The sequence below is a fragment of the Pempheris klunzingeri genome, chromosome 15, assembly GCF_042242105.1.
Source record: "Pempheris klunzingeri isolate RE-2024b chromosome 15, fPemKlu1.hap1, whole genome shotgun sequence".
NCBI lineage: Eukaryota > Metazoa > Chordata > Actinopteri > Acropomatiformes > Pempheridae > Pempheris > Pempheris klunzingeri.
Window position 1 is genome coordinate 11,238,333 of NC_092026.1, and position 12,804 is coordinate 11,251,136.

Here is a 12,804-nt window from a genome sequence, read left to right on the forward strand (position 1 = left end):
CGTCTTTCACTCAAGTCAAGTCCAAAGGTTGTATTTATTTACTGCGATCAAAATTATTCTAGACCGCCATTCCAGCATCTAAGCAGCAACGCTGCAGATTAACAAGAGTATGACAAGTTTGGTGGAAAGACTTAAAGGATTTCTTGATCATTTCTTGAATAAATAAGCAGCATTTTGTATGGATGACGAAAACACAGCTGGAGTTCAGGGTGTTTTCACCTTCTTCCCATTTCAAGAAAAGTAGTCAAATTAGGTCTGACTTGCAAAAATGCAAAACTACGAGGCAATTCAATTCCAGGTTCCAATTATGTCTTCTGACAAAACATAAGATCAACTCGATAATCACGGGTAATTTCCATGTGTCACTCTGTTAAGCATGGGTAGAATTTGTGGCAAAATTCACTAATTATAACACTTTTTTTCTAAATCCACTCTAGGCTAATTGCAAAGTGCTACATGCTGTTCATGAATTGTTGCTAGCAACATGCATAAACACCCGTGCATGCTCGAGTCACACGGAAGGGTGTGCACATGAATAGTCTGTATGCTGTGTGCTCAGCAGCAATGACTGGCACTATACTTAGAGGAACATCATGAGGCTCAACAACAGGCATTTTAAATGACATTGAACACAATTGCCAAACACTGCAATTATTAATCATGGGAGTTAAGATCATGATGTAGGATTGCATATAAATATGGAGCACTAAGCTAAAGACCAGTTCATATTTGCTTGTGTATAAATGGTGAAATATCCTCTTAATGTCTCTAGTATCTGGAAACTTTTGAGTTTTTCCCCTGAATCCATAATTGCAGTCATGAAATTGTCATTTGGGAACTCTGCTGCTTCAACTCTGGCACATTATCCCCCAAGGCTGCAGCTCCTTTGAAAGCCCGTCATCCCCTCAAAAAACATCTGAATATGCAACACAACGCTCACTCCGCATTCTGTTGACTTGATGCACAGCCACGTAGTCTTCCCTCCCTGCCTTAATTGCTTCCTGAAGCCCAATTTGAAATAATTAAAAGAGAGGAAGGAGTGTGGCTGTCTGGAGAAGTCGCTCTGTATCACTCTTGCCTTCTTTCTCTGTTTGCCATGCTGCAGAAGGCAGCCGGGCGTTATGGTCCCAGCTGTCAGCACAACTTCAAATCATCTCTCTTTCCCTCAGTGCTAATTCACATCACGCAGCCGTGAACATCACCTCCCTCCCTCCCTCCCTCGCGCTCCACCCAGTCCCTCATTCGAGTGTGCTGTGAATTAAATGACGGGTTGCTCCAATTGACGGCAAATCAGGTTGTTCAGATGGTGACAATAGTCTCACTTGGCTGACATTACTCTCTCTGCAGAGCTCAGTGAATGACAGAAAGAAATTGCAAGTATCATTTTGTATGATTCTTTTTTCTTTTTTTGGTAATAGAAGTACCTATTTTCCCTGGAGATATGTATAATCCACCTTGCAGTATGCTGTTTATTACCTGACTGGAAAACAAATGGGCCGAGGTGGTTGTGATAATGTGCTTGTGTGCCTCCTTGTCTGGCTGGAATTAACCAGATTAATATAGTGTTAGAGTTTCGTATATAATGAAAGAACAAAATATAATTCTTTCTTTTTTTTAGAAATCTGTGAAGACTTTAATGACATCATGTAGACGTGTAAACCTGCAGACATAATACTGCAGTAGTTGGCCTTGCACATCTACAGCAGCCCTAATTTAAGGTAGCAATTATCATGCTTGCAATGTCTCCCCTGCTCTGCTTGCATGCAAGAAATTCTAGAAAATTTGGCAGATTGAACATTTTTTTTGAAGGTGTTATAATGATACTGGGAAGAAAATAAGATGCCGGCCAGACATCACACTCTGAATTGACTGATAAATATGTTTTCTTAGTTCTGAAGTCTTATTGGAGGGAGCCCTTTGATGATATCACCGGGTTTAATCATCTGTGTGTTCCTGGTAGATGGTCCGCAGCCTTCCTTAATGCTCAGCGCACAAAGTGTCAAAGGCTAGTTGGGCGACAAGAAAATATGTTATTTGGGTGACCTGAAATAGTCACACGCGATCACTTAAAAGGTCAAAGTGAGAAGACTGACTTTTAACTTAGAATTGCTGCCCAATATTACAGATGCAGATTCATACATTTTGCAAATTAAATAACAAAAGACTTGATCACAAACATGTTTTATGTTTATTTTTTAACTATTACCGTATCGGGATTTTCTTTACATTCACCACATTTATATGGTATGAAAACAAACCCCCTGAATTCTCTTCATTCATCTTACTGAAAATGATGTATATCTGGAGGAATTTGACAGGGATTAATGGACAGTCTGTTACTGTATCTTTGCCACTCTCCTCTCCAGTTGCCCAGAAGGTTGTGGCCATGAGGAAAAAGCAGCAGCTCTCTATTGGTCCATGCAAATCTCTCCCTAACTCTCCCAGCCACTCATCGGTCCCCGCTGCATCTATCCCCTCTGTTCACATTAACCAGGTAAGATCCACCAAAGACACCACGCTGATTTACTAACTGATCATGTAGTCGCTTCAGTGTAAATAACACAGTCGATGTAATTCTTCTTGTAATCATAATTTCTGTTATCAGTGAGGAGAAATGAATAAGATGAACAGATTCTGTCCCCCCAGAATCTACAGTATCCTAAAGTGACCTGTTTATTTATTGTTTTTGTGCCCTCTATTTTCCTGCCTCTCTGAATTTCAATCTCTTTCTCTTTCTCTCTCTTCCTCCCTCCTCTCCTCTGCTTCTGTCGGCTCCTCTTAATCTCTCTCGCTCCCCAGGCGGCCAATGGTGGGGGTGCATTCAGCGACTACTCCTCCTCTGTTCCCTCCACCCCCAGCATAAGTCAGCGGGAGATGCGCATTGAGACCATCGCTGCCTCCAACACACCCACGCCCATCCGCAAGCAGTCAAAGCGCCGCTCCAACATTTTCACAGTAAGTATGCGACAGCTGATGCAAAGCAACACCCACTCACACTACTAGAAGGCATGTTGCCAAGCATACTTTGTCCACCAGAGGGAGACAGGTAGCTCGAAATGCATCAAAGCCACCTCTCCTGCCTCCGATGCAGGCAAAGAAAGCGTCTTGTTCACACAGCATGGGCAAAGGAGAAAAAGACTAAAAAGAAATCATATTAGATCCCTGAAATGCTCCAAAAAAACAAACCCTTCTTTCAAAGCAAATATCAAAGATAAACACTGTGGAAAAAACGTCAACTCTTTTCATGTCCTTTTTCTTTCCTAATTGGATGTAGTAAGTGCACATGGATTAAGTTTCTCATCTCATCCATGACAAACTAGGCCCTCTGCACTGTCTAAAACTTTGACCTCCCTCCCCCCACCCCTCTTATTTTTACTAGATCCTTTCTTTGCAGTGACTTCCCCTTTGGGGAGAGACGGCAGCAACAAACCGGCAATGCCACCTCTCCTGCCCGACCAAGCTAAACTAAAAGTCCAAGCCAGCCAGTGCCCTGTTTACACGCTGCTAATAGCGCATGCTCGCACCCTCCAACACCCCAGCACCAGATAGAAGTGCTCATCCAGCCACGTTGAGTCTAAACAACCCCAATCCTCACCCCACTTACTTCTGCTCTGGCCCAAATCCGATCTCGACCACCAAGATTCACTACGGCACCAGTATCCCAACCCCTGTCTGCCTGTTCTTTACCCCCATGTCCTGTCGTATTTGCCCTTTGCTCTAACCAATAGCATATGTGTGCACTAACCACTCTAATTTCCTTAGCTGTCCTAAGCTTGTCTTTTACTTGTAGCCTCTGCCCTCTTCTTCTACCCAGCCTGCTCCCTCCTGTCCTCCTCTCTCTTCCCTTCCACACCAGCCTTCCTCTTTGCTGCTAAGCCTTTCCTAATCTCTCGTAGCCAGACCTCTGCTTCTTCAAGCTTAGGGAGGTCTGTAGATTTTTTCCAAAAATGGCACTGTTGTTCTTCAAATAAGTCTATGGAGAGCCTGTTTGTACCTCCAAAAAATTCCAAGGTGTTGTTTTTTGTTTTTTTTTTAACTCACAGCTAACAGGAGGGCTTAGTCGCCTTTTCCAAAGTTTTCTATTTTTTTTCTCCAGAACTTTGTGAGCTTTCTGAGACAGAGATCAGGCTGTGAGAGATTATGTCTCTCCTACCTCCTCCCTGGTACATCTGTCCCATCCCACCTCCAAAATATCCTTTCTCCTCCACCTCCCTCCCCGTACCTGTTTCCTCCGTTGCTCTCTGACCCGTCTCCTACCTCCTGCCTTCCTCTCTCCCCCATTTCTTTCTAACTAACTCCTTCTCTAACCTCCCTATCTATCCCTCCCCCTCCTCTATTTCTCCTACTGCCTTCACCCTGTTACCCCAGCTGCTGTGGAAGCCGCAGGCTTTGTGGCCTCCGAGCAGTACAGGCTGTGTGCTAGCTCCCCTTGTTGTCTCCCTTCCCCCCTGCTAGGTAGTGACTAACCATGTCCACCAGAGAAATGAACCTCTCCCCGTCCGCGTCATGGAGATGCCGAAGCACGCCACCTACCCAGTGTGGGTGCCGGAGTGGCAAGCCGAGCGGGAGTTTCAGCTCATGACCTTCTGAGGAGCAGCGAGCCGAGGGTGGGAGGAGGGAGGGTGAGGGAGGAAAGAAGGAGGAGGAGGAGGAAGCGAAGGAGGAGGAGGAGGGGACGGAAAGTTAACGGGGCGATGTCCACATTTCTTCAGTGACACTTGAAGAGTGCGATGGGCTCAGGAGAGGAAGACTTGCAGTGCCAACCTTTTTGCCATTTTACAAAACAACAGAAAGAGAAAATATTTCATCACCACAACAATATCGAGGATGACCCTTTCTTAGCTTTGTCCATTAAAAATAAAACGACATCTGTGTTACAAGTTCTCTAAAAGTCCTGCTGCTCACCGATAGAGAGCAGGGCTGCCATTCAAAAGGCCTGTCATGTTTTCTAGCCACAGTCTTGTAAGTAGTTCACTTTATGTTGTTCTGTTTGGGAGTTTGAAGAGAAGTGCTCAACGAAAGAAAATATGCCTTAATGCCATCAATAGACGAGCTTTGACAGATCAATATCAGACTCACTTTAGTTAATGCACGCAAGGTATTTTGTTCTAATATTACAGAGGAGAAAATTGCTCCACAGAATGAATCCAGTCCAGTTGTAAATTAGATCTAAAATATTTGTCACATTTGTGGCACAGGCATTGGGACTCTTGAAATTCTGAATAACCTTTTGCAGTATGAGGTTTATTGAACTAACTGTGTTGGAGAGTAAAAGTTATTATCTTTGGGTTCAGACTTTTTGGCCCAAAACTTAATCAGACAACAAAGACTTCATAGTTCAATAGAAAAGCCCCTTCAAATAGGAGAATCCTTTTAGTTATATTCATTGAGTTAGAGTTATATTGCTTTGGCCTTTTTTTCTTTTTTTTTTTCAATTAAGTAAATAAAACTCATAGCTTTACGACAGAAGATCTTATCTTGTCTTTTCACAGCCCTCACAAATCAATTTCACCAACCACAGTCATTTCAAGCTAGTTCTTGCCATAACTGCCATCAGCCACTAGGTGTCAGCACAGTACACATTATTCTTTCCCAGTGCTTCCATGGTCAATAACTCTAAACGATCTGTTTTGTAATCTGTCTGTGGTTTCCTGACGTCTTCAGGCTGTCTGTCCCTTTTTTGTGTTGAAAAGCACACTGTTTAGGAATTTAGATGAATACTACGGCATTTTTTTATACTCAAGTCCATCCCACTCATTCCTTCGCGTTCATTTAATCCATTTTATTAATGTCTGCCATTTGGTGTTTCCCATTTCATGTTTACAGTCCCTTGACTTGTTGCTGGATCTCCACGTATGAAACAAAACATAACCAAAATAAGCAAACAAACAAGAACAACAAAATAAAAAATATATATATATATAACCATTTGACACTGTTTTTTAATATTTGCAGATTTGTGCTTCTGTTTCCAACCTTTCTTCAACAAAAAGGGCTTTCCAACTCCTTCCGAATTAGAAGAGCATGATGGTATAAAAAAAAAAAAAAAGAGTCCCCCTGCTTTGCCAATCCTGATAGAGAAGAGATTATTTATTGAGGACTTACAGCTTGTCACTGCTTTACCCTCGGTGCTGTATCGCATTTAGGGTAATGCATAGAACTTGCACTATACGGAAACCATAGGACTTTGCGTCTAACGCTGCCTAAAGTCGAGTCCATTCGAGTGTATGAGCGCACTCGGACTGTAGACTGTCAAATATCACGAAGTGAGACAGACTGTAGGGACTCTTTCTGGAAATGCCCCGTCCACCCTGCCCGCCCATCCCCACCTACCCCCCCCCAACCCTCATTCAGACATCCCATACAATAACACGCTGTGCAGTCAAGTCACTCTTGGAACTGTTATCCAGCCACCCAAAGGACACAACCTTTCCTTACATGACATCACACTGCCTTTTGCCATAAATGAGGACTCAAGGACTAGAGGTGCCAAGTTGTTTTTTTGTTCTTCCTTTTAAATTTTTACCTACATTCATTTGGTCCGTTTTTATTTGATTCCTTCTTATTTTCCAGGGAGTATTGACGTTTTGAATGGAAATTGAAAATGTGGTATAAATGTCTTATCGTAGAGGTATTTTAGATCAGAGTAACTTTGGGTAACTTTATGAAGGCCTTCATAAAAATCAGAGTAGAGCGTCAGGGTGTTGAGGTATTACAGAGAAATATTATTATACTGAAAGTTGCCAACAAATGAAACTGGGTTGCACCGACTTGTATGAATGTAGTTAAACTTAACATTTGCTTTCCTTTTATTTATTTTAAGTTATTTATTTTTGTACATTCAATTGTTTTTTGTTTTTATTTATCATTTATTTATTTTCATTTCTCTCAATTTAGGTTTGGTACAGAGATTATGAACTCTTGCATAATCGCTTTTCTATCATGAACGGATTGACGAAAATATAGACTGCTGTATATCTTGTATTGTATTTTATTTACAATGGTACTCTATAAAAAGTACATACATATAAGGAGTATATGAAATAATGCCTTTATTGTCCATCCTATATTTTGTGGGAACTGCAATGTTTGGCTCAATCTGTTGAATATTTTGAAGTGAATTTGTGACTTGCTTTGTATGGTGTCTGTATAGAAGCTAAACAAGTCATCATTGAAAAAAATAAAATGTTGGAAAAAATATAAACACCAGACTTGGTTTACTTGAACTCAGACTCTACCTCTTCTCCATTGATGACTGGACATTTCTCATGTTCTGAGTGAGACCATACACACTCATGTCTGTCCCTGCCTGTATCTCATCTCTGTATTTGTTTTGGGGTGGGAAGATTGTTTTTTTTTTTTCTTTTCTTTTTTGATTATTTATTCCCATGTAAAGTTATATTTACTGTCTAACCACATTTCCCCACACAGGGTTGACCAGAAACTTGAAATGTTCATGGGTTTTTACTTTGACACTGTTTTGATATTTGCAAAGTGATTTTATTGTCCCACCAGGTTTTGCAGGTCAAAGGTCGGAAGAAGCTACTTGTACTGAAGTCTTTTCGAAATAACCGTTTTTCCTTCTCTCCCTTTTAACCTGTGATGAACTGTGATGTATTTATCGTGCTACAAAAGCCCTGATCAGTGCAGCTATGCCAAAGGCACAGCTGAAGCTACTGGTATAGCAGCAGTTGGTCTGCAGGTCCACTAAGGGCCCGCTCTGGGTCTCAAACAGAGGGAAGGATCCCCCAAAGGGTTTCAGGGCTGAGTCATGACTCAATGTGTGGTCGTCCTTGGTCTCCTCTGTGTTGAGATGTGTCTAGTGTGGTCTTGGTTTGGTCTTTTTAAGTTTTTCTTTTTAACTTGCACGTCGGTGTTACCGCTGTTTGTTCTGCTGGTCTGCTTGTCTGTTAATTTCGAGCTTCTTTTGAGAATTTTATTTTGCAACGTCGAGTTTCTCCACAAATACCGCAAATGCTTAAAACACAAACCCTCACCTCCCCCTCTGACCCCCAGTCTCTCTTTCTCTTTCCCCCACACACACTCAAACACACACATATATGCTCACACGCTCTCACACATACACCCCAACATACACGAATCCGCCCACAAACTCACCTCACACCCCACTGCTCCCACTCTGCTTTGCCGTCAGTGTGTCGCTTCAGTTGCTGACTGACTTTCTTGTTTTCTTGCAGTCACGGAAAGCCAGTGAACAAGCAAAGAGCGTTGACAGTAAAACAGACAGCATAGGCAGTGGAAGGGCCATACCTATCAAACAGGTAAGCAGATTTCCTCTTTTTTGACATTTCTCATAGTTATCTCGGTAAGTATTATCTCTCTTTTCGCCATTTGATGTCCTTTACTGTTTGCTTTGTGTTAAAGATTTAATCACAGGCCTTAGAGTTATCCAGTGTGATTTGGGCAAAGTCGTGTGTTATTGTAACCACTAGATGGCGACATGATACAACATATAAGAAATTCCCCTAATGCCTGTGCTGAGCAGAGGCTGGAGATGGAGGTTTAGACATAACATCAGAAAGGCCATTAGCAAAGAAATGTCCCTGTTTGTGTAAATTACAACCCTATCATGTTAAAAATACCTAAATTCTGATACTTTAAACGCACAATCGGTTAATTTCTGATTGGAAATAAATTGCAGGCCTGTTTTTAATTGTGTACTTACAATTTCACCATCAATGTAAAAACAAACTTTATAACAGCTTTTAGTAGATTTAGTTATTGTGTAGCATTAGTCCATATATTTAAACTAATGTCAATTAATTTGCAAGAGATGGTTTCATTCCGGCGACCGATATCGACAATAATCTTACATGTTGATCACGGTTTGCACTTTTTTAATATAAAAAGGTTTGTTTCCAGTGGAAATGTTACTGTTATTGTTGCTCATAATTGTGTGTGGGTACTACCTTTGCACATAAGGTAATATATGCATAGCCATGTAATCAACTTTGACAGCTATGATCAGCTTAATATATCATTAGATGTCCCATAGACATTATTTTCTTAACAAAAGAAAAAAAATCTGTTGCGTGGCACCACATTAAACAAAGACTCACTCACATCACAGAGATTTCTTTTTTCACATAGTTGCATTTTTCTCCACCTTTATTATGATTGTCTTTATTATTTTTCTCTTTTTTTATGCTTTTATGTATTGTTTTAAAGCACAAGTTGTGTACCGAACACTGAATTTCACATCTGAGTAAGGATCATTTCTTAAGGTCCGGCTGTAGCCGAAGGCGAAGTAATTGAGGCATTGATTAGTAATCACTCATGATTATATGAGGGCTTTTGAAAATGGGTCAGCATCCCTATATTATCCTCTTTACAAGCAAATCATAGAAGATAATGTCCTTTTTTAAAAATGTTAAACTGGACCTTCTCATTCCCTTTGGGGCGAAAATTACCAAGGCTTCGGTCCAGCAGAAATAATGGCAGGGTGATGCTTCCAAGCACCCAACGTTCAATCAGAAAATAACGCTTTGGAGAAACTAGTTTATCAGATGCATCGTTAGCATCCGTAGATCTGTCTGTCATCGGTCATACACTGGTGACACAAACATTTCATGATGGCAACAAATGAAGTAGTGTTACATTTATTATGCATCAAAGTTTGAGATTATGTTTTTTTGTGCTCAACACTGGTAAATGGCTAAAAATACCCTCAAAAAACAACATAGAAACATGTAATTTCTATTTCATCCTGTGAATCTCTTGGTTTTTATGTAGATTAGTGTAATTCCCTGCAGAAGCTGGTAAATCTGATGAGTGCAGGTGAGCAGGAGTTTGGTTTTTTACAGATTTGAAAGAATCCCCTCTGAGCAGTCTTTACTGTAAATTCCCCCTTTCTTCTCCAGTACATTATGGGGTGCTCCCCTCTAAAGTCCAGAGCCAGTTTCCCTGAGTATCATGGCAACTTTTGACGAGATAAGCCACCCCCCCTCTCTTTATCTACAAAGGACTTTTTTGGAGGAGGGAGCTTGGCTATACAGATGTGGAGGGGGGCTAGTGGTGTGCCTTGCTGATCTCCAGGCCAGTCAAATGCACAATCAAGGAGATCAAAGTGTCAATGTGTGCTTAATTACCACTGACCCCACCCCCCACCCCATCGGGCCAAATTACACACCAAATGCCCCCCCCCTCCTCCTACTCCCTCTGCACCTACCCCCCTCCCATCTATAAAAATAGTGAGTGAGGATAACAATGCACTCACTGCTGAGGAGCCGCCAACAGCTTCTCAGCAGTGAGTGCATTCTTGCCCCATCATGGACCCCCCCCACCCAACCACCCTCCCAACCCAACACACAGACACCAACACACACACACTTTTTTCCCCTCCCCTTCTCCACTGCCTGTCACAAAGGGTCGGCCTATCAGTCAGCCACAGTGGCAGGATGCAGCTTTTCTCCAGGTTGTCTGACAAAAGAAGGGAAAGACGCTATCTCCTCTGTGTAGATATGACAATTGTGTGGCCACAGAAAGCGTCTGACGATCGGCCTGTTTCCTTATGTCGCACAGGCTGAACACACTCATCTGTGTGTGTGTGTGTGTGTTGGAAGAAAGTACAGGGCTCCACATATGTTGCCATTCGGTACAAACTATCACACAGAGAACACATTGCTCAATTTAAACGATTGAACAATTATGATAAATTCTCAAATCATTTGTCAAGCTTCCAATTACAGAAAGTGGCATTTATGGAAGATAGATCACAATCATAATGTGCAACTGATCAAATAAAAAAGCAGAAAAATGTGTCTGCTTGTGTAGAGATTTTCACATTATTGTCTTAGTATCTTTATTGATCTGCTTCACAGCTCTGATAGATATATGAAGTGCCGCACTGATTGCATGTATAGATTTATTTATGCTTCAGTAAGGCCACGAGATGAGCAACATATTTGCTTGTAAAACATGCATTATAAAGTTGCCGGAGGCCCTGTGACTGGATCATTTACTTTGTATGATTAGAGAGCCATTTAAAAAGTGTTTACAGTTCTTATATTGACTAAATTGAGAAGAGTCTGGGTAGTCAGCAATTTATCGATTGAAGGACACAATGTTTCTTCCTGAAAAATCATCACAAGTATCAATAGTTACAAAATGGTTGATCATGGATTTCTGGTATGAAAAATAACATTTGCGTTTAGTTGTGTTGCTTTTACTTTTAATTGTTCTTTCTATTAAACAATAATTAAACAGAATAAATGCAACACAGAGACACAGAGACAACATTAATGCTGGTCCATTTTCTCAGTGGCCTCTAAAAATTACTTTTTTTAAATTTTAGGTTATGGTTTTAGGATATGATAACATCAATAAATGCTCTGTACTTAATAACATCAAGAATGTACCACAGATTTAGTAAAGCAGATTCGAAGAAAATGCCATATTTGAAGTGCTGCTCCAGTAAGAAGCTAAAAACATGCAGATGTATGGATAAGATATGAAGAAGACCAAACTTTTGAGCCCCAGCATGCAGCCAACAGTCAGTACTTGCCCCCGCAGATGAATCGGGGTTCGGATTAGGATGATTGTCGGCAAACAGCCTGGTGCCCAGGTCACCAAGGGTCAGCTCTTCCTGATGTGTTAATCAGGATTAAAGCCTGCAGGATGGGCCTGGCTAGCAAAATACTACCCCTTTACCCCCCCTCCCTCCTTTTCAGCTCACACACACACACACACAGGTCCTGGCTGTAAAAGCACAAACATTGCCCCGGCTTAATCCCCTAATTAAGCGTGCCCCTCCTCACTATTTAACCCCAGAGAGCCTCCTGGCCCTTGCACTCAGCAGCGTTTGGTCACCTCCAGCAGAGGAACTGCATTGTTTACCAGAGGATTTACTCAGCAGATAAGGAAACCATCTGAGGCCCTAAAAGGCCCCAGAAGATAAAGTAGAATAGAATTAGAGCTGAGTGGGCTTTGAAGAGAGGAGATCACACTCCCTAATCCCAGGATTGAGAGGTCTTCCAGAGTTCAGCATGTTATGTGTATGAATGTAGGGAGGAGGTCTGGCAAATTGGATTGTCTCTCCCTCTCTGAATGGTCTCTGTGCCAGAGGAACTCGGCCAACTTTGGAGGTTCAAATAGTCTCGCAGAAAAACTATTATTAAATCTGTCATCCAACAAATTAAAGTCAGAATGAAAGTCTGGGGGGATTTAATTACATATAACTATTGTGCTTTCATATCTTTACATATAATGTAATTACCTACATACTGTTTCACAATTGTCTCTTACAATGTTTGTTTGCTTTATGACTTTCCCAATAGAAGATGCTCAATGTAACCACCATAACAAATCTGTAATAACAATAACGTTTTATGGTATTTAACAGCCATAATGGCTCTTATCATCCTCCATGCTGCTTTGAGAGGAACACATGCTCACTGTGATGTCTTGTCTCTTTACAGGGAATCCTTCTGAAGCGAAGTGGCAAATCCCTCAACAAGGAGTGGAAAAAGAAATATGTCACACTGTGCGATAATGGCGTCCTTACTTACCACCCCAGTTTACATGTGAGTCTCGAGCCCCTTTCTTGCTTTCCTATTTCATTTCCAATCGGCTTTATGTGTTTGCTGCACGCCTGTTTGTACTCGAGGGTGCTGCTGGAGGTTTTAATGTAGGACTTTTTCAACCGCTAAGCACGATTCTCTTGATGCGATTACATTTACCACCACCACTGTAGTGAGCTGGATTACAACCATATAGGCTCGCGATTTCTACAGAGACTCATCGCTGTATATAATAGCTATATTAGCTAACCCTGTGGTTTTAAGC

The 12,804-nt window shown here is 41.4% G+C and overlaps 1 protein-coding gene across 1 annotated transcript in view; it reads left to right on the top strand.

Annotated features, from left to right (window-relative positions):
• Positions 1–12,804, top strand: part of agap3 (ArfGAP with GTPase domain, ankyrin repeat and PH domain 3) — a 113,751-nt gene that overhangs the window by 60,241 nt on the left and 40,706 nt on the right. The window contains exons 7-10 of the mRNA XM_070844873.1: positions 2,367–2,494; positions 2,800–2,955; positions 8,199–8,282; positions 12,438–12,542. Coding sequence (XP_070700974.1) covers positions 2,367–2,494; positions 2,800–2,955; positions 8,199–8,282; positions 12,438–12,542 — 473 coding nt within the window. The remainder of the gene's footprint in view (positions 1–2,366; positions 2,495–2,799; positions 2,956–8,198; positions 8,283–12,437; positions 12,543–12,804) is intronic.